At 39.6% G+C, this 22,492-nt stretch overlaps 2 protein-coding genes across 5 annotated transcripts in view; both read left to right on the forward strand.

Moving 5' to 3' along the window:
• The window catches only part of GUCY1A1 (guanylate cyclase 1 soluble subunit alpha 1), a 35,317-nt gene extending 29,231 nt beyond the window's left edge, over window positions 1-6,086 (forward strand). For all 4 annotated transcript variants that reach the window (XM_061993913.1, XM_061993914.1, XM_061993917.1 and 1 more), the window contains exons 8-9: window positions 1,755-1,909; window positions 3,538-6,086. In XM_061993913.1, coding sequence (XP_061849897.1) covers window positions 1,755-1,909; window positions 3,538-3,739 — 357 coding nt within the window. In that variant the 3' untranslated portion in view covers window positions 3,740-6,086. The remainder of the gene's footprint in view (window positions 1-1,754; window positions 1,910-3,537) is intronic.
• A 5,403-nt stretch (window positions 6,087-11,489) lies between these two features.
• The window catches only part of GUCY1B1 (guanylate cyclase 1 soluble subunit beta 1), a 47,362-nt gene continuing 36,359 nt past the window's right edge, over window positions 11,490-22,492 (forward strand). The window contains exons 1-2 of the mRNA XM_061993508.1: window positions 11,490-11,580; window positions 11,902-11,975. Coding sequence (XP_061849492.1) covers window positions 11,578-11,580; window positions 11,902-11,975 — 77 coding nt within the window. The 5' untranslated portion in view covers window positions 11,490-11,577. The remainder of the gene's footprint in view (window positions 11,581-11,901; window positions 11,976-22,492) is intronic.

Consider the following 22,492-nt stretch of genomic DNA (forward strand, 5'->3'; position numbering starts at 1 on the left):
ATCCAATGAAACTGCACTTTAAAAATCTGGAAAGATCTTGACAATATTATAACATGTTTATAATTTCCATGCAAACACTACCCCTATGATTTTGAATTAGGAATGCTAGCACATTTTTAAGGTAATTTTAAAATAGGGAAAAAATGTATAAGCACCTATTAGAAGCTTCTTAGAAGAAAACCGATTTTTTCTGTTTTTAATGAAAGCATGCATCTACTTTAATGAAATGCTTCATTAAAGTATTGGCTGTTTTGCAAAGAAACAAATAGGTCATACTGTCTACTCTGATGTGTCAGTTGTCAAAGAAAAAGGCATGAAGGCTTACGTCAAATCAGGCTTGTATATCAATGTACATTATTGCAGCTATCTGCTGTGTAAGTGGATTTTGCTTTGTTGCAGGCTTTTCCACTCAGAATTAGAAATTGCGATACACAAACTTGCCAACATCATGCTGTTATTGTGTCAGTGCTGTTCTGAAGAGAACATGTCTACATACCCATAATGCACATAAGGAAAAGGATACACCTCAAAAAAGAAAGAAAGAAAAAAAAAAACAAACAAGAGAAAATAGCACAGCTAAGCAAAATTTTTAAAATCTGAATATAAGTTACAAAGAAGTATCAAAATGTTCCAATGCTGTCGAATTTGATGAATTGTCAAAATTCTGTGGTCTCGGATTGGGATTTACTCCAAGGGCGACCTTGTCCATAGAGTTCAGTTGGAACTACAGCATCTTGTCTTTGCTGTAGCCTCAGTCTTGTCTTCTGACTTTAACAGCCAAGCAAGGATTATTCATGAACTCTCACCAGTCTAACAACATTGTGACATGTAATTCCTCCCAGGAAAATATCCAAGTGTCATTGTAACTCCTGCTAATGTTTCTAGATCAATTTACTGCCAAAGAGACCAGAGTTATCACAGTCATATTGTTGACAGATCTGAAATCCAGAAAAACTTATCTACACAGGAATGCAGATAAGCCAGACACTTCTTTATTATGCTGCACTGGGAAAACACAGGGGATAGCTCCTCGAAATGTGCTTCATTGTTAAGTTACTATTTTCAGGGTTTTTATACACCTCAAAAAAAAGAATCACATTTGCCAACAAAAACATGCATAAAGTGTCCATCTCCTAATTTTGCCCTTTACCTTGATTGGTTCTTAACTATCATAAAATTTCCAAAATCACAGTGATTGGTCAAAAATAGATATCAGTGTATTTGTTTTAGTAACAACTAAGGTAACAGCTAAGGTAACCTAGCAAATACATTTACCAGGGTCTTGTGGCTAAGGTAACAGGTCCCTATCAGGTGTGGTATGTAACTCTCGCAGTTTGATCCTTATGGGATTCAAATGAATACTTATTTAATCAATAGATATTTGAGTTATTTGCAAGTGCTTAGCTAATTGAACTATTACTAGGTGCTTAACAAGTGCTTGACTACTTATTGTGATGATAAATTGTTAAGTAAAATAATTGTGTATCTGCAACAAAATCAGATGAAGGATTACTTACTACAAATACAACGCAAGGTAAACTTCAGCTAGTTTCCCTTCCATGAGCAGTGATGACCAGAATACAGACATTTTAAGGAGATTGTACTAACTCTTATTTACATTAGTAGCTCACTGGGTTTTTGGTTGGTTTGGGTTTGTTTTTCTTTTTTTTTTTTTAATAGAGGAAGAATTTATAAACGTGACCTGAACCATTTTGTTTCACCTAATAATGCCATTTTCTATGTTTTATTTGAAGATGCGTATTGGCCTTCATTCTGGATCTGTCTTTGCTGGTGTTGTTGGTGTTAAAATGCCCCGTTACTGCCTTTTTGGAAATAATGTAACCCTTGCCAATAAGTTTGAATCTTGCAGTATACCTAGAAAAATAAATGTGAGCCCAACAACTTACAGGTATAGTGCTTCACATCTGTAAAATGTCCACCAGAAGTAGTTACTGTAACAGTTCATTATCTTCCCATTCTTTTTTTCTGTTGCTCACTCTGAAGTACTGATGTATATTTCCCTTTTTTTTCTCTGACTGCTCTTTCCTTCATCCTCTGAACCTAATATTCTCTTTGTATTATCTGTTTATTTGTACTTAAAAATGACCTTGCAACATGTTCAAGGGCCAAGCAGTAGTGTCTTATACGTGCCAGGCAAAATAATAGGAAACTATCCTGAATTTGAGTGTAGCAACAGTCTACATCTGAACTCCAGGTCCAGGACTGAATTTTATGCCACTGAGCTGATACAGACTATTGTTTTTTCCAGGGTGGACAAAAATTGTATAGAAATGAACTATCGAGAGCAAATCTACTAGTAGAAATTGGTATGACTGGATGGGCAAAATAACCAGAAACATGGATATAAAGTATTTTTTTCTTGTAAGAAAGCTCCGCTGCCCTCACTGTAGCCTGGATAGTCAGTTGTTCATACTCAGCTTGTACACACTGCCATGTAGCTGATCATGCCTTATAGCAATGTTCTGTGTCTAATGTCAGGCAGAGAATTTGGCACAGTCCTGACATCCCCTGCAGCATGTGCTGTGTGACTTACACAATGCTAAGCTTTAGATTATCCTGTATAGGTGACTTAGGTGAAAGTAGCACAGGTATTAGGGCAAACAATGAGTATCTTTTCTGACCATACACTCTAAACAAATAACAGAGATAGCATTAGGATCACCAGTGCTTATGTATGTCAGAAAAAGCGTGGCATAAATAGGTTTCTGCATGGCTGTGTATTCATCTCAAGAGAATATTTGAAATGAGTAATCGTTGAAAGAAAAAAGAGAATTAATTCTCTAAGTGCCTAAAAAATTGGCAATTTGGTTAAAGGGCAGACTATTGCTCTTATTGTTGTGGTATGTTTAATTTTTTTTCCCTGAGTGATGTGTTAATCTCCTTTTTGTTTAGGTTGGGGTTTTTTTTTTCATTTGTACATCATTTTAAATATATATTGATATCATTAGGGCACCTTGCACAACTCCTATATATTGCAATAATTGTTTGGAAGCTTAGATACCAGTCATGAACACTTATCCCTACAAATTAGGGATAAATTACAAATATTAATAATTTTACTTTTTCACACATACAGCTTGGTTTAGTGGACATATGTTTGAAAAAGTAAAATCATGAAGAATTGGTAAGACAATCTGAACAGCCTAGTTAATAAGCTTCTCAATATTTCATTAGTTGAAACATTAATTATAGTGCCAGTTTCATGTATAAATTTGAGCTAGCTTTCAGTACTAAATCATATTTGAAAATATTTACAGCAAACATAGGACCTACGTGTAAAACATTGACAAGACAAAAAAAAAAGCCCAATACTGTTGTTTGCACAGATGTACAAGTTAATAGGTTATCAAGGTTACCAAATAAACAGTATTTGTTTTATATTTTCAGTAAATAACAAAAATATTAAATTAGATTCTGGCCTGCTACAGTCTAACCTGCTGTGCATGAAGAATTGCACTTGTAGTAACAATTAATGACTGATTAATTTTTAATCAAGATGATTCAACTTCATTCTAGGTTGCTAAAGGAATATCCTGGTTTTGTGTTCACACCTCGCTCAAGAGAAGAGCTTCCACCAAATTTTCCCAGCGATATCTCTGGAATTTGCTATTTTCTGGATGCTTTCGTTCAAGGAACAAACTCACAGACTTGGTTTCAAAAGAAAGATTTGGGAGATGGCAATGCCAATTTTTTGGGTGAGGAAACAGGAATAGACTAAATTGTACATTCACAAGTGTATAGAATGCATTTATAAATATCCTGATTTTTTGTATAAGTTGAAAATTTTTCAAAATGTATGAAACATGAAAGCACTTTAGAAAGTTAACTCCTGAAAGCCAGTATTAAAATTTCAGGAAGTATGTCACTGACTACTTTTTATTTTTCCTTTGCGTAAGGAACATAATCACTAAAACAATGTTGCAACTTCACTGTTGGAAATGCTTATTAAAAACTACATTTTCCCTGTGGTGATTTGTAAGTGCTATGTAACAACTCTCGCAGTTCTATCTGTGCTGAGAATTCTAGATGTATTGTACATGCAGTGTGTCAGGAAATGTAATGTGCAAGTGATGCGACCACATGCAGTGTTGTGAGCTGGTGCTTATCGATGACTATTGAAATGTTTTTTCTTAGTGATTCTCTAAAAAAAAAAATCCATTAAAATACTGTCATTGCTATCACATACTACTTCCAGTGCATCATTTGGGCCCCATCCTAGAAGATGCTGACCATCTTCTAACACTGACTGGAGTCAATGTTTTGAGAGTGCTCAGCAGCTTCTGGATCAGGCTGCTAATTGTAGCTAATACATATAAACTTAGCAGACTTTGCTGCTTACTGCTTCATGAATTTTATTTTGTGTATAAGATGACTATAGATTAAAACACTGTATATTCACATACTAAAGTCTCTGTAACCATCAAACAATATTTTAGTTCTTGGGGTTTTTTAAATACTTTACAAAAATAATAATATCCACTTGCTATTATGTATTATAGCAATAAATGTTTTCTTTTGTTGTCATTTAAATTTGAAGTGTTTTAAAAGAAATGTAATAAAATGTGCTTTGGAGTGTTTGCTCAGAAAGGAAGTGCCAGACCGTTTAAAATGGAACAGAAGCACACTTGTTAAAAGCTATCATCCTTATTCAAGGACAGCAGTGTGGGTATGGCTTGTTACTGAAATGCTTATGGTATACTCAGTTTAAAGTTGCCAGAAGAATCTACAAGTGAACAGAAATGTTTTAAAACATATAAATAAATACACAAAGTATTAATATTACTACAGTACAAGCTTTTCTGATGTGGATGGTGGAACATGAGGGGAGAGCTCTCAAGAGTCTGCCTCTAGAACTGTCAGAACAGAGTTAGTTACATGTCCTGAGTTTTGCACTCTGCCTCTTTAGCTAACATCTGTCTACCCAGAAATTTCTCAGTGCTGCACAGTTTGATGCCAGCTACAGACTAGAGAACTGCACTGCTTACACACATATTAATATTTGCAGTAGTATCAAATATTGTTATTCTAACCTCTTAAACTCTTGAATTTTGGCATATCAAGCCATAAAATTATTTCTTCAAACTACTTGCCACTTAATCAGATTTTGTTCTCTGAATATTTAAAAGGAGCAATTGCAGTATGCTAAGGTGCTATTTTGTTCATTTTCTGAACACAACTGGTTCATTCTGAAGCTTGATGTACTATTTCATCCTACTATTTTGCAGTAGAAACCCATACAGAACATGTGACATCAACCTTAAGAAAAATCCTTACAAGGGACTAGCAATAAGAACATATTAAAAGTATACTTACTCCAGATTTCCTATAAGCAGCATTTGAACAAAACTTGAAACATGGAGTTCTGATAGTGGTTGAGGTCTGCTATATCCATGCAAGATACTTAGCAATAATTCTGTGACACAAAATGGAACCTGAAAGTCTCCCTATGTACTATACATATACACATCTCTCTCTTGCACGTGATAGATATATATATATATATATATATATATATATATATATACACACACGCACAACACATAGCAGTGTTTCAATATAAAAAGAACTATGCAAATCTTGGCAATTGATCTTTCCAGTTTTATTTTGGTTGAAAAATTCTGTTCTATTGACATAAAAATCTAGTCCCATGTGGCTGCTCCTGTATTTAAAAATGTGGGAGTGTATGACTGCTGACTCTTCAATAAGCTTACGATATTAAGCCAATAATGACTGAAGTCAGTAGGAATCTATCCATCCCTGTCCTGTTGAATATTAAAAAACAAGCAGGCTTTTAGATAAAAAATATTTATTTTTCCCTATCTACCTAATGGAGGGCACTCTTACGAGTGAATTTCCTTTTGCTTAACTGGATGATGGCCATTCTTAAAGCTAGATTTCATGTAAATCTGTCATTTGGTAGGATGTTCAGCATGGTAGTTCCTGGCACCTTCCCAAGTGTACATCTATTTAAAAAAAAAGTGCCCTCAGCCAGAGTTCTTATTACAGATCAAATTCATCGTCCATCATTCCTTTTTATAACTCCCTTATTTTTAATAGACCATACAGTACATTACTAGCTAGGATAAAATTGCTCTAGAATTCGTTTTTATTTCACTAACTTTTTTTTTTCTGAAAAGTTAAAAATATTCCCATGTCTACTTCAGCCCTAGTTCACAGAAGAATCCTGATAAGGCACTGAAGTGTAGACATAATGCAATATGCTTGAATATCAATGCAGTATTTAGAATTTAGGCACATCTTTAAGACAATGATTCAAGAAAGTGCTTTAAAATGTACTTGTGTTACAAGCTGTTCTGCAGAAAAACCCACAAGTCTATGTTTAGCTTTAAGCATATCTTAAGAATTCAGTATTATTTTTACTTAAATTAAAGCCAATGGAAAAATAGGAATGAGAAATCCAAAAAGGATGTTGGTGAGAGAAACAAATAACAATTTAACTGATATAATATCGGGAGATTTTGCAAGGAAATGAAACAGTTGTTTTTAAGCTGGTGTCTTGTATAGTATTATATTGTATGATACTGTGAAAGTTTTGAGAGACTATGCAATACTATTTATATAAATATGTCAGTACCTCATTATTATGTCCAGAAATAGTTTTGTTGTTATGTGATTTTTTAAATTACTCCATGATTCTGTGGGGCCAATTTCTGTTCACATTTACACTATGTGATTGAAGGTACATTTTTTACATAAAAATCACACTGAATTTTTTTTGCCAGAGATGTAAACAGCCCTTGGAAAAAAAAAAAAAAAGGTCCTTTGGATCTTAAGAGTGACATAGCTAAAGTAAAAGCTATAGCAAAAGAATTCAACTAATTTTATTTCATTCAGGCAAGACCTGGTAAGATTTCAGGGATTTATTGGAAAAAAAATTCTCATTGCTGGTGTCCAAGGAAGTGCAATTGGTGGGGAGCTGTTATTTTCTTTCCCTCTGAACTACTGTTCAGAACCAAACCAAACAAACTCACAGAAACAGATAAAAGAGTGAAGTGCACACATAATTGAGCCCCAGGATGGATTTACTTTCTCCTATGAAATCTTACAAAGGAAGGATTCAGATCTCTTCCAAACGCAGTTTATTTCTCCCATCATTTTCTTTTGCATTCTCTGCAGAAACAGCTGCAACAGATAGTACAAGAGGCAAAATCAGTATTTCCATCTGAAAGCTGAGACAATTAAGGGGAATATCTCTTGAACTTTGGCAAGGAGACCCCGTCTCAAACCCCACCCATCCTATAGTGTAGCAGGCCACTCTAGCTGCTACCATTTTTTATGCCTGCTCATTGTTTTGGAAAAGCAGTGGAAGGGAAGTTTTTGCTTCCTGCAACAAGAATTTTTTGTGGATGTTTGCCATATAGCATACATGGAACTGTGGTGCTTTCAAAGCCCTTCTCCAGTTTATCAGAAATCAGCTTGGCCAGAGCCAAATTCAACTTTGAGGCTGTTAGGACTTTCATTTCTACCTCTAAAGTCTGCAAGATGTGTGCCACAACAGTCTTTACAGACCTGTGAAAGCACCTCTGTTGGTTATGACTACTAGCTTGCTTTTTTTTTTTTTTTTAAATTTCCCAGTCCCATTTGCAGAAATTCACTGGCAGCCCTTTCCTGCAGAGCAAAGGGAAAGAGTAAAACCCACTATCTTATGTTACTCATCAGTGCTCTAATACTGAAGCAGGAGTAAAACATAGAAGGTTATCTATGTTTCTGGAACCTCTGCTACCTCCAGATGCAACAGTTTAAAGATAAGTAATCTCCTGAGCACAGACAGTAGGATCTGAATGTTAAATATGCAGTTAGCCTGGAACATGAAGCTGCAGAGCCAGTCAAAGAAATAATAAACTGTGAAAGAATCTAAAACAAAGCAAATAACCTTATAGAGTTGTGTGCCTCATCTGCTTCAGCAAATTATTGATGCTGACTGTAAAGTCAAGTTGAGCCAGTGGTTTCCTAATATAAATGGAAATTAGCACATTGCTTTGCAGTCCAATTATAAGGCCTCTTTTGAAGATCTGTGCAGAAACTGGTTCCCATCTTCTCAGCAGTACAAATTTACAAATTCTTGTGCCACTACACCAACAAATACCATGTCTATATCAGCATCCTGCACACATAGCATCTAATGGAAAATACCCCATAAATGGGAGGAATACATGCGGTAACATCCCAAGGATGTGAAAAGGGGAGATTAAGTTGTAGGTGCACTTCCCATTTCTGATGTGTTCAGCCCAAACAAAACCTGACAAAAAAATATCAAGGACAATAACATTCCCTGGAACTTGGGACTAGAAGCCTATGAAAATCAACAGGAGTCCTTCCACTGATTGCAGAAAGTATTAAGGAAAACTTGGACATATGATTAGTTTGTTCTACATTGATAAAATTACATTCCTCTTACAGGAGAATGCAACGGAGCCCACAGTTTCTTAAAGCTACACAGGTTACTGCATTACAGAACAGCACTGACATATTGGAAATATGCTGTTTTGGTCATAGCTTGTCAATATCGTTATTGGAAAATGAGTGTAATAGTATAGTGAAATAGTGTATAGTGGTACAGTACAAAATAAGGAATCTTGATGACATGATCTTAAGAGCATGTTTCTGCATCTGAGAATTATGATGAGAATCCCCAGTGTCAAATCTCAGGCCATCATGATTTGAAACAGGTAACTAGAAAATACCTATAATTCAGTTTGATGTCAGCAAACTCCACCTTCAGTATGTGAAATCCAGCAATACCATATAAGGCAGCATTTCTATTCAGGATTAGAGTAACAATAAAATAATAGAGTAATAATATAAACTGTAAGAGAAAATCCCAAAGAAAAAAATGGAACTTGTTAAAATCTTTGATTTGTAGTGCTTGTGCATTAACACAAACCATATTGAATGGAATGTAGATGTTCTTGGCCAGCTAGTGGTTTTCTCAAAGTTATTGTCTCAGCAACTGCCTTTTCATACAGCATAAAAGGATCCTGTGCTACTTTTTGGTTTTGCGGATCTCAACAAGAATTTCCAATATCTCAAATCAGGAAAAAAACCATGTATGCCACCACTTTAAAAGTATAGCAGTTGTATTTCTCCTGTAATCACTAACTGCAACTCTTGGCTTTCTGATAGCCAGCACAGGAAACTCCTCCTGAGAAATATGTTCAAGAGCACACAAAGTGGACAAGATGCCTAATAGGAGATCAGTTACAGAAAACACTTTCTAAAGGGCTCCTCTCACCAGCATTCCATCCTATGTATACCCCAGTTGTGCCAGTGCCACAGTTACCCTCCCACTCGTGAATACCAAAAAGCAGCTGGGCAGCAGGTCATGGACTGTACCTAGGGCAGGATTTACAGAAGTGCATCAGATACAGTCCAAGTGGTTGCATGTTATGCATAGTGCCTAACAGTCCACATGGGCCTCAAAAACACAGCCCATGATTAGTCTGACACATACTTTATCTTGTTGACTTAGAGCCTTTCCTTTAGCTGAAAACAAATCTTATCTAAGACCTACCAGAGAGTCAATTCAACGGGTATCTGGAATGGGGGCTGGTCCCTCTCAGCAAATCACTCAACTGAATTCTTCAATTCAGCATATTCCAAACTCCTAAAAGGGGATTATTCTTTTAGAAAACTGAATCAATCATTGTGTGCTTTAACTCATCCTGTGCTGTTTTCAGTTCACATTTTATAAATCTCACCTCAAATATTGCTATGGCTTTATTGCAAGAACAGCCTGCATATGCAACCTACCAAGCTCAAATCAAATCAGAAGGTAGCGATTTCACCATTGTTTAAAGTAATTTTGGCCTTTGCAAATATCAGCACTTCTGAAAAAGTGGCACTTGGGTAGATAAAATTGCCAGGAAAATCTACTTTCTGAAAACCATATCAAACATCAATTTTATGTAATTTCTCCAGAATAATTTTATAAGCATGAAGGTTTACACCATATGGAGACTGAGCACGTGGATTCCCTTAAACCTTATGAAGAACAGCGGTGTTGTTAATACTGATTCTCAATTCAATCTTGTTTCCTGCCTGAGGTGTGCTGTCAAGACTTCCTTGTCATTTTGTATACTCAAAACTATTTTATAGGTGTATGAAGAGGAAGACTACACAACATCAGAGGCAAAAACTCCCACCTGTTGTGTTAGATCTTTTGCTACCATAGATTCAGTAGGCACACATAGATTACAAATGGCAAGGAACCACAATATTTTCATTGTAGGATATGTTTTCTTGTAACTGGTGACAAGCTAACCCTCCTCAGCCACAGTGAAACATAGCCTTTTGTCTGATTACAACAGCATGATCTATTACATCATCTCTACTGTCAGTTCCTGGAGACTGAAGAGATTCTAAGAGATTTGCATTTCTTCAGGTTTTGTTTAGGCTTCTACATAGGTATCTTCAAACACCAGTTTGGTTATTTCTTTTCTCCCTTCAAAATCGGTGTATTATTTGTATGGTTTTAACTGGTTATATTGAAACTTTGGTTCTTGGTTATTCTTTAAAAAAATCTAGAATTTGTTTTCCCAATAAATGTAGAATGTATCAAACTAAGTAGAATCTATTATTATGCCCCCATAACCTAAAAGCAGGGTTTCCCTCTACTGTTCTTGGAATCCCTACTCAGATGATGATTGCCAGATTTCCAATGGTTATCCATCTGTAACTTGTCTCACTTACTAGTAATTTTCACAGATCTTAACAGAGATTCAAAAGTTCACCAAGCGATAGACGAGATTTCAAAAGATTTTAAAAGCTGTCATTTGTTAACTTATTTACATGGCCGTTTCAACACATATACTCCATCTTTTTTTTTTTTAAATGAAGTGTGTATGTACTTGGGATTTCTCTTTCATACACTGAAGCCAAGTCAAAGTGGTACAAAAGGCTGTAAATGGGTTCTCTGACTCCTCCTTGGCTAGTTGTCAGCAATCCTCTGCTCAGAAGCCTCTGTTATAAGAAAACTTTAAGAATACGTATGCAGCAGGTTACTGGTACAATGCAGTGTTTATTCTTATTGGCTACTAAAAAGGATTTTGCTGGGGCGACACTAGACCCCGTTATCCCACCGAAACCGCCGGCGCCTCAGCATCTGAGGCGGAGCGAGGCCGCGCGCAAAAGGAACCCGCCCAGCTGCCAAAGCGGGCGGCCTCGCCCGGCCCGCGCCCTCCACCTTCCCGCGGTGCGAGGGCGGCGGTGTCCGAAGCCGCGCGGCGCGCAGCGCTTGGCCCTGGGGCGGCGGCCCGCGCCGGCCCGTTCTCCCACCGCTCCCCAATTCCACACGCCCATCCCCCGCCGCGCCGCCGCATCCCCTGGCCACCCGGAGTCCCGCCTCCAACTCTGATTGGAGAGAAGCTCGGCAGCCGAGCCCGCCATTGGATCCTAGAGCGGCGGCCGAGCTTGACATTGGCTGTCGGCGGATGCCACTCGGAGCGGTAGCGGCCGGGGGAGGCGGTGAGGCGGTGAGGCGATCGGGACCGATCTGCTCCGCGGCGGCGGCGGTAGGGCAGCGGTAGTGGCGGCACCATGGTGAGCTCCGCCGGGACATCTTCTCTACCCTGGAGACGAGGGCTGACAGAGGACGTTTGGCCGGGCCTGGGCCTGTGGTGGGAGGGACTAGGCTGAATCCGCTTGGAAAGAGGGAACCGTGAGGGGAGTGGAGCCCCAGCCCTTGGTTTTAGGGGGAAATGGCGGGAGGCGTGTGTGTGGGGGTATTTCGGAGAGGTTACTTACCGCAGGGGTGACCAGCGGCAGGATAGGAGGAGTGGTGTGGGCTGCTGTGCCTGGGGTGGTGAAAGCGGGTCCCCAGCCCGGTACCTGATCCCGCCGCCGCCTCGTTCTGCCCTGCAGTACGGCTTCGTTAATCACGCCCTGGAGCTGCTCGTCATCCGCAACTACGGACCTGCTGTCTGGGAGGACATCAAGTAAGTGTGCGCGGGCGGGTGCGCGTCCGTCCGCCCCGCGGCGGGGGCGGGCAGGGCCGGGGCCGCTCGCCTGCGGGAATACCTGTCGGTCAGGGCGGCCCCTCCCGGCGGCACCCCCACGGCCACCCCGCGCGGCTCTCCGGTCCCGGCAGCTCGGTACAGCCGTCTGTTGGCCGGCAGCGGCTGGCGGCGGAGCCCGGGAGATGCCTGTCAGGCGTGACAAGACCGGCACGGTTTTTGCGGCGTTTCGTCGCGTTTGAGGCCAATTTTGACGCCGCAAAGACACACCTGGTTCTATCCTTTCTGACCACAGCGGAGGTGTGGCATCGGTCCCCGCGGTTGACACGGTTAGACAAAATGTATGGCAGAAATGACGTGTAGGAGAATCCTGCCGGAAACGACAGAAGCCCTTCCTTGAGTCAGACCACCAGATGAACCCTGCAACTGTTAGATCTCTTTGCATTCCTGAAAGAGCTGAAATACAGTTGTTAGCTAGCTGCTACATTCTGTCTAGAACTAGTGTGAGATCTTGGTAATGTGCTCAGTCTGAAACTAACAAATGTCACTTCTATTGAGAAATATGTATATCAATATATGTATAAAGATGTACGTACAAGAATGATGTTTTGCATTCTTGTCTCAAACCTCATTTCTTGTGTCCCTTGGTTATCTGGCAGTATAGCAATTTTCCAAGGAATTGACTGTCTTCACATTAAACTTTTGATGAAGTGCACAAAAAGTTTGAAATGGGTAGTTGGAACAAAATGCTATTTACCATAAATATGGTAGTATTGATACTTTGGCAAAGCTACAAGAGATAGTTATTAAAACACAAAAAATGATTACAGAGTTTCACACTTACTTTGTAAGGCTTTGGGTAACTATGTAGTGAGAAGAAAGGGTTTAATATGGTTTCTTGATATTCTGTGTTTTAAGGGAGAAGTAGATTATCCATCTTGTATAAAGCAGTCTTTAAACTAGACACCTGCTTCCATACTCCTGTCTCCCATTTATTTTGGGCAAATTTTAATATTTCCCTGTAGCAGTCTTGCCATTATTCTAGTACAATTTTTGGAGTTAAGGACTGCTCTTGATTGAAGTGTTTGTGACCATTATGCTTTTTTTCATTAATCCATTTGTTAAGAATGGGGTAATTTTACATGGTACCATAAAAATAGAGAATCATAAACATATTGGTTGGAGAGGAGCTCCAGTCTCTCTTTCAACCAGGATTGTTACTGGTACTACAGCAGGGTTCAACTCTGACTTTTGCTTCACCCAGTCACCTTTAAAGGTGCAGAGTTCACAGTTCTGGTTCAGCAGACACTGACTATTCAGGTGATCCCAGGTAGTTAATCTTTGCAATTGTAGTTTGATGGATTGTGTAGATGAGTCTTCAGTTTAAGATTAATCCATCTGAGGAGATGCAAAGTTTCATCCTTTAGTAGAAGAGTATACTGTGGACTGTCAGAACCCAATCATAATTCCTGATGCATCTAAGATTTTATGTACACCTAATAGAGTACTGAAGATAACTAAAGCCTATGAGGAGTATTACTCATTTGACCACTAGGAGAAATTTAACAGAAAGATAGAAAATATTTTGCTAAGGTCAGCTATGAAAATTCAGGAAGCTGCTACATCCTGTTTCTATTTTTCAGTTGAGAAGCATTTTTTTCTTGTATCAGCCCAACAACCAGGCTCTGCAATTCAGTCAGAGGAAATGGCTTTTTCTGACAAACTGGACCACATCATTACCCAAACAGAAGAACAGAACATGATCTACAATAAAGAGCAGCCTTGGCTGCAGTGACCATGAGACGGTAGAGTTCAGGATCTTGTGCATCAGGAACAGAATACCAAGCAGGATCATAAGCTTGGACTTTAGCAGGGCTAACTTTGGCCTTTTCAAGTAATTGCTAGGGAAGTCCCATGCAACAGGGTACTAGAAGGTAAAGGGGCCCAAGATAGTTGGTCTATATTCAAGGATCACTTTTTCCAAGCTCAAGATCAGAGCATCCCAGCAGGTAAGAAATAAAGGAAGGGAGCCAGGAGACCCAGATGGTTAAACAGGGAACTGTTTGGCAAACTCAAGTGGAAGAAGAGAGTCTACTGATCATGGAAGGAAGGGATGGCTACTTGGGATGACTGCTGTCAGAGGATGCAGGGAAACAACTGGGAAAGCTAAAGCCTTATTGGAGTTATACCTTGCAAGGGAGGTCAAAGGGCTTCTTCAAATACATTGTGGACAAAACAGAGTTACTGAATGCCTTCTTACCCTCTGTCTGTACTGCTGGAGACTATTCTCAGGAGTCCCAGACTGCAGAGGAAGTCAGTTTAGAGGAGGATTTTTGTTTAGTTGATGAAGACTGGGTTAAGGATCAGTTGAGCAATCTGGGACCTGATGGGATGCATCTGCAGGTGCTGAGGGAGCTAGCAGAAGTCATTGCTAAACCACTCTCCATCATCTTCAGTAAGTCGCAGAGAACAGGAGAGGTGCCTGAGGACTGGAGGAAAGCAGATGTCAGTCCAGTCTTCAAAAAGGGTAAGAAGAATGAGCCGAGTAACTACAGACCGATCAGCCTCACCTCCATCCCTGGAAAGGTGATGGAACAACTTATCCTGGGTGCTGTCTCCAAGCATTTAAAGGACAAGAGGGTCATTAGGAACAGTCAACATGGTTTTACCAAAGGGAAGTCGTGTTTGACCAACCTGATAGCCTTTTATGAAGATGTAACCAGGTGGATAGATGGTGGTAGTGCAGTGGATGTGGTTTATCTCTATTTCAGTAAAGTATTTGAGACCATCTCCTGCAGCATCCTGGCAGCAAAACTGAGAAAGTGTGGGGCTGGATGATCAGATAGTGAGGTGGATTGTTAACTAGTTGAAGGGAAGAAGGCAGAGGGTTGTGATCAATGGGGCAAGGTCTAGTCGGAGGTCTGTATCTAGCAGAGTCCCTGGGGGGGTCAGTGCTAGGACCAGTACTGTTCAATCTATTAATGAATAGTCTTGAAGGGAGGGCACTGTCAGCAAGTATGCTGACAATACTAAACTGAGGGGAGTGGCTGACACACCAGAAGGCTATGCTGCCATTCAGTGAGACCCGGTGTCATTATTTAAGCCCATCCAGGGACAAAAATACCACAGACTTGAGAATTCTTAAAAGGCAAAGAGGGCTTAATTGCCACTTACAGTCCTGGACAAAACAGACCAGGCTACTCAGCTTGGGAAAGAGAACAGGAAATAATTTAATCCACCACCAACTAAAATATAACCATAAACCCCCAAAACATAATGAACAGAAAACAACAGAGAGGTACAATGATGAAAAGCACAACCAGCCCTTTAAGATCACCTTCTCCATGCCCCTCCCCTTTTCCTGGGCTCAGAACACTGATGCTGGTGTCTTTTTTTCACCTCCTCTGCTGAACAGCTCAGGGGGGCAGGGAATGGTGGTTTCCCGATAGCTTCTGTCATTTGTCTCTCCTCAGGGCAGGTGGGCTCCTCACTGGTCCTCTGTGGTCTTCCGAGAGGTACCTCACATACCTGATAGCCCTGCACAGGCCGCTCCAATATGCATTCATCCCAAGGGCTGCAGCTCCTTTCTGCCTCTTGTGTGGGTCTGCTCTGCGGCGCACAGGCTCTCCAGCATGGCCTGCACCATGGCTGCCTCCTCACACAGTCTCTCGTCTGTCTGGGTGCACTCACATGGAGCTGCTGGTGGCACTCAGTCCTGCCATTGCCCTCTATGGGTTGCAGAGGTACAGCCTGCATTCTCACCATGGCTTGCAGAGGGGTCTCTGGTGCTCCACTTCTGACTGCGGGGTCCACTTGGTCACCTCCATCTTGTACCACTCCTGCACCTCCTTCCAAACACTTCAAATGCCCATCCTTAAACAGTGATCACAGAGGCACCAGATTGTCCCAACTGGGCTGCAGGTGGGTCTGAACCCAGGAGCTGGAGGGGGGGGAAATCCAAGAACTCTTTACAGAGTCTGTACCGCAACCCCCTCCCCTTGTTACCAAGCAAAAGCAACTCCTTGCTAAACTATGACACCTGGACAGGCTGGAGAGTTGGGCAGGGAGAAATCTAATGAAGTTCAACAAGGACAAGTGTAGTCTTGCATCTGGGAAAGAATAACCCCATGTACCGGTACAAGCTGGGGAATGAACTCTTAGAGGGTAGTGTAGGGAAAAGAGACCTGGGGGTCTTGGTGGACAGCAGGATGACCATGAGCCAGCAATGTGCCCTTGTGGCCACGAAGGCCAATGGCATCCTGGGGTGTATTAGAAAGGTTGTGGTTAGCAGATAAGAGAGAAATTCTCCTCCGCCTGTACTCTGCCCTTGTGAGACCACATCTGTGTCCATTGCTGGGCCCCTCAGTTCAAGGAGGACAGGGAGCTACTGGAGAGAGTTCGGTGCAGGGCCACCAAGATCATGAAGGGAGTGGAGCATCTCTTTTATGATGAAAGGCTGAGGGAGCTGGGGCTCTTTAGCTTGGAGAAGAGGAGACTGAGGGGTGACCTCATTAATGTTTAGAAATATGTAAAGGGTGGGTGTCAGGAAGACGGAGCCAGGCTCTTCTCAGTGATCATAGAATCATAGAATGGTAGGGGTTGGAAGGGACCTTTAGAGATCATCTAGTCCAACCCCTCTGCAAAAGCACGTTCACCTAGATCAGGTTGCAAATGTCCAATGACAGGACAAGGGGCAGTGGGTACAAGCTGGAGCATAAGAGGTTCCAAAGAAACAAAAGGAAAAATTTCTTCCCTATGAGGGTGACAGAGCACTGGAACAGGCTGCCCAGATGAGTTGTTGAGTCTCCCTCTCTGGAGACACTCAAAATGCACCTGGATGAGTGCCTGTGTGATATACTCTAGGTGATCTGATCCTGCTGTGGCAGAGGGGTTCGACTAGATGATCTTTCAAGGTTCCTTCCAACCCTTAAGATTCTGCGATTCTGTGGTATGCAACAGCTGCCATAGCTCTATGCAAAGGAGTTTTTCAACAGGATATTTTTTCCACAGTCTTTGCCTTAGAAAGTATATCCCAGAGTTTACAAACCAGCAAACAAACCCCTATATATGTCACTGGAACAGATTACAATGATGCTGGTCAAGGGAATGGTACAGGATCGACTGATGGCAACTGAATTCTTGTTGGTTTAGGTACTTTAAGTTCCTGTAGTGCACTTGGAAGAGGCTAGATGTTTTACATTATGTAAGCAAACACAGACTTCTTGCAAAGGCTTTGTTAGAAACTATTAATCATTTAGGAAGAAACAATGGGAGATATTGACCAGTGTTGTGCCATGCTGGGTTGAATCGGTTAGATCACTGATGATTGAATTGGAGGAGTAACTGCTGAAATCAACAGTCTTTGACTGTTTAAAAAAAGTAGAGGGTCATTGCACTGTTAGTATGGTTGAATTTGCAACAACTTAAGCATTTCTGTGAAGTAGAAAGGCCCCCGGGTAGTTTAGTACAAAAATTGACATCTAAGCTTTGTCTTTTTGGTTTTTTTCCCCCATGTTTTGCTGATCACATACTGCTATTTTGTTCTCCCTGAAGCCACTGCAGAAGCTGTGAATCAGCATTGCTGAATGGTGGGTTGTGATTGTTGAGTGATTCCCAAATGCCAGCGGGTGAATACTTAGTACTAATAGAAGTGAAAGGAAAACAGAGAATTGAATAAACTGAAGTAATGAAGACGGGTCATTCTTCAAAAAAGCACATTCAAAAAAGTTAAATACGGAATTGAAAGGATATGTTCCATTTGAAGCATGAAAACTCTTCTGTAGCTTCTTCAGTCAAAAGTAGAGTGGAATGAAGATCTCAAATATACAATTTGGGAGACCAAATAGTTGAATTTGATGCTTTTGTAAGAACAGTGTTTTTGTTGCCATTGCTTAGTATTAACTTAGTCAGAATGACGATTTCAAGTCTCCATTTTTACTGCTTCAGTTTTCAGTGAAACCATGATCTATCTGAGACAGATACATACTGATTTTGCTTTTAAAAGCCCCAGAGTGGAATTCTAGGGAAGTTAGACTTTGTCTTTTTTTTTTCATCCACTTTTAAAACAGGTCATAACTAAACAGCAGACTTTCCTTTTACACAGTAGGAAACCCTTTAAAGTGAGGCATTAATAAAAAATTTGATGGAAAAATTATAGTATATACTCCGAATTACTGAATGTCACTTTCATTTGCTCAATTGAAATACATCCTTGTTTTGCTAAAGAACTAGAACTAAAATGCTCAAAACCCAAAACAATTCAAAGCCATCTGTTTCTGAACCAACATTGATCCCAGATAGGTTGAATTCAAAATAAGATGAAGAAACCTGGCATATGAACAATGAAAGATGATCTTCATGTATGGAGCCTGTGTTCATGTTCTCAACCACAAAGTCTGAAAATTCATTTCTTCTCTGGCTGCCAGTCATAGAACTGAGAACTTGGGCTTATGGACAGTTTTTTCATGATGAAACTAGAAACATGTAAAGGCATTTAGTGAAGCTGGATGAGAGAGGGGGAGTGAGAGCCACTTGGGAAGGTCCTCCTGCACTTTCTGAATTCTGCAGTAGCAGTATCTAGCAACAGGACAAGGGGTAATGGGACGAAGCTGGAACACAGAAAGTTTCATTTAAATGTAAGAAAAAACTATTTCACTGTGAGGGTGAAGGAGCCCTGGAACAGGCTGCCCAGGGAGGGTGTGGAGTCTCCTTCCTTGGAGGTCTTCAATATTTGCTTAGACGCGTCCCTGAATCTAGATGGACTTGCTTCTGCAAGGGGGTTGGACTGGATGATCTCTAAAGGTCCCTTCCAACCCCTACCATTCTATGATTCTATGACTCTATGAAATGTGAAGATAATTCAACAAAAGAATGTATTTTGTTTACCAGCAGTTGTAAGCTGCATATACAGTTCCCACTGTAGTTCGCTCCTTCAGCCCTTGAAAGGGAGACTTAGGACCTGGAATACATGGAGACGTGCTTCTTTGACCAGCATTACAAACCTCTACATTATTAGTAGTAAATAAACTGTTTGTTAGAGCTGTTAACTACATTTTTGCTGAAAAGACACTTTTGACTTTTTCCTTCCCTGCTCAAGAGAAAACCTCTTTCAAATCCTACTGTTACATCCAGAGAGCTAATTCAAGTTGTGTGGTTACAATTACACTGGCTCAAAAAGATGGTTCACAAGATTCCTTTGGCATTAAGTATCTTCAGTTTCTCTACAGCCAACATAAACTCTAGCTAACATAAACTAAAAGTTGTCAGGCCTGACTGTTCTCACGTATGTGCAGTTGTGTGTCTAATCAGGGCCAAATCTGTACAGCTGTAGTGTGTGAATAAGTATTGTGCATGGAATTACTGTCTATGTACCTGTCTGAAACCAAACAGAGACATTATGCACATTAAAAGAAGAAAAACAAACCAAAGCAAAAAAAAAAAACCCAAAGCTTATGAAGTTCAGTCCTCTCTGGTATGTTTTTGTGGTGGGCATATTTAAACAGATGTGTGATTATGTATTTTTAAAAGGGGCTGCTATAATGATAAAATCTGAGCTCTTCTGCAACAGGTGTGACATCTGGCTGAGCTGAACAGCCAATGCATGTGAAGTTCTCTATTCAGCAGCTCTGAAGGTTTAACCATGTTGCAAGCATTAACAGAGATGTCTTCTTGAAACAGCTCCAGGACAATACGTGGGAGCTAGAGCAATATTGTCAGCAGCAAATATGTACATAGTCATTTATCCTGTGTTTCCCAACAGTATCCCTCTGTGTTTGATTAAATGAATGCAGGGTTTTCCCAGGGGCTGCTAAGTTTGAATTTATGCCAGGTTAGATGTTCCATCTGTGACATTTTCAGATATATTGCCATGAAAAGGTATGAGAAATCAAATATCATATTAAGAAATGCATTAAGAGGCATCATCACAAAACTGCAGAATAAATTAATTCTAGAAAACCATACCAGTGCTGAAACCTGCACAGTAGCAAAATAGACATTTTGTGTCCCAAGAGCCATGTATTTTTTGCTGGCTGTACCTAAGCGTGGGATGCAGAAAACAAAAAGTTATCTTTTCCTGGTGCTCAATGCCTAATGTAGAATTAAGGCATCATCCTGCCTTTGCACTTTTTTATCCTCCTTTTTTGGAATAGGCTGGCATATGCTCTCCACAGGTGCTCTTCAATGCCAAGACTCAGGTCTGTGGAGCCTATTGGATAGGAAAAGTCAATTGCATGTCCTATGGGGAAGGAAAATTCTGGTGTTCTCCCCTAGACCTCACAGGTTATCACCTACTAAGGCTCCAGGCTAGTTGGCTTTTTAGAATTTGTTTTCTGTAACTGTTTTTTATGTTTAGGATGGTGAAACACTAGGGATTGAAAAATTACCTTGGTGCAATGTAAGTGGAAAGCTTCTCTCCTCAGATTCAAATTGAGTTCAACTGAAATAATAAAAAACTCTGTACAATTTGTGGACTTGCCTTTTTAAAACTAAACAGACACAGAAACTTCTGCATCATATTGGTAAAGGTTGACTTACGTCAGACTTCAGTTACTCAGTGTAGCTTTTGCAGTAAAATGTAGATGATTTAAGAATACACGTTTATTGGGTAAATTTCCAAAGGCATTTCTAGCAGTTAAATATGTCAGTGTTGTTGCAGGTTAGCTAGATAAGTTAGGAGAATTAAGTGCTTTTACTCATTTATGCATTTTAAAATGTCCTTGACTAACTTTCAGTAGAATCTACATACTTATGAACTCATTAACAGTATATTATAGCCTGGGTTTTTTTTTTTTTTTTTGCATTCATATTCCAAAATAGTGAATGACATAAAATCAAATAATATAATAGAATGTCTACTCAACTGTGTATTTAAGAATATGCAGTACATTTTTTTACACAGCACAGATGGGTTTTTCTAAATTGGATGTTGTTTCCTGGGAATTTCTCACATAGCAAATAATAAAAAACATTTTGTAGCTGCAGAACAAAGGCATTAGCTTGACTTATTGTGTCCATATACCAAGTTGAGAATGTCACCTTGTCAAAGATGGTTTTTTTCTGCTTATTAGTATGGTAAACCACAATCTACATTTGTTGACAAATCCTGTAAAAACCAAGAGTTTTACCTATTAATGATGCTCAGCATGATATTTGGATGTAATAATAATTCATTCTCTAGTACAGTTTGTTTTGTCAGAAACTTAGAAAAGTATGCCCAGAAGCTGTAATGAAAGACTATGAAAGTTGCAAGAGTGTTGCAACTTGTAAGTTGGAAGAGGTGTTGGAATTCAGATAACTTGTAGGTTGAGTGTTGGTAGCATGGTACCACAGTAAAGTCCATGAGAATGTAAATAGTGCTAAATACATTGAAAGAACAGGTCCACGTGTCTCAAACTGGTCACCTGAGTCCATCTTTCCTGCTTGCACCAAACAACAAAAAATGCTCATCAAAGCCTATGGCTCTTTATGAGAAAGTTGTTTTATTGCTTCATAGTCATTCTGGAAAATGTAATGTTTTCTAAGGTTTCAGCTGAACAGTTTGTATATATAGGGCAACGCTTTAAAGAGCATGTAGGACAATACCATAGCCTATACCACTGTAGACACAGTGTTGATTAACAGCATCACTTCTGTTAGGAGAGAAGATGGATAACCATGAGCTTAGAATATAAGGTTTTTGAAGAAACTGCATTTGTGTATGTAGATACATAAGCATATAAATATTTATGTGATTTTATGTGTCTGTGCATATTGTCTTCATAACCACAATGTGGCCTGGGCATTAAAGTGCAAATTAAGCAGGAGATAAGAATTGAAGATTAGTAAAAAATGTGAGGTGTGGCATTTCCGTTAGTTATTATATGTAGTTGAAGCAAGTAAAAAGCCTTTCAGTTATTTTTGGTATTTTTCAACAAGGGCTGATTTGGTGTCAAACTTATTTAAAACATCTAAGAGTACGTTTGGATATGTCTAGAACTTTATTTTTTTTAATCTTAATAATGTCTTTGGGTGTAGTAGTGGTAATCAATCTCATGTGAATCATCTCTCCAGCTTTGTTGAACTGCTGAGAACTTCATTGGTATGTCATTTTCCCAGCTCACAACTAATTTATTATAAAGAATGCTTGCTTTACAGTTTATCTAAAGTTATTCATTTTTTTTGTGCTCAAAAGTGTTGCAGACATATTGTATTAATTGTCTTAATTCTCTTTTCACCACGAACACTGGTGAAAAAAATAGACTATTAACTGGAGTTTTAGAAGTCCATACTTACTTTGGGTCATGTAGAATTCAGTTATAATTAATTGCAATGGTCTGTGAAAAAAACATGAAAATTAATTTTTTGCTGCCTCCTTAGCACTATGTTGGTATACAGAGTGCTGATAACGGAGCTCAATCAGTCTCCCCAAAATTTTGAAAAAAATAGAGATTACTTATAAATAGATGTTAGAGACTTTGGAAAGCCATTAGTAGTGAAAGGACCATAGAATATTTTTTAAT

This window comes from Colius striatus, chromosome 3 (genome assembly GCF_028858725.1).
Source record: "Colius striatus isolate bColStr4 chromosome 3, bColStr4.1.hap1, whole genome shotgun sequence".
Lineage (NCBI taxonomy): Eukaryota > Metazoa > Chordata > Aves > Coliiformes > Coliidae > Colius > Colius striatus.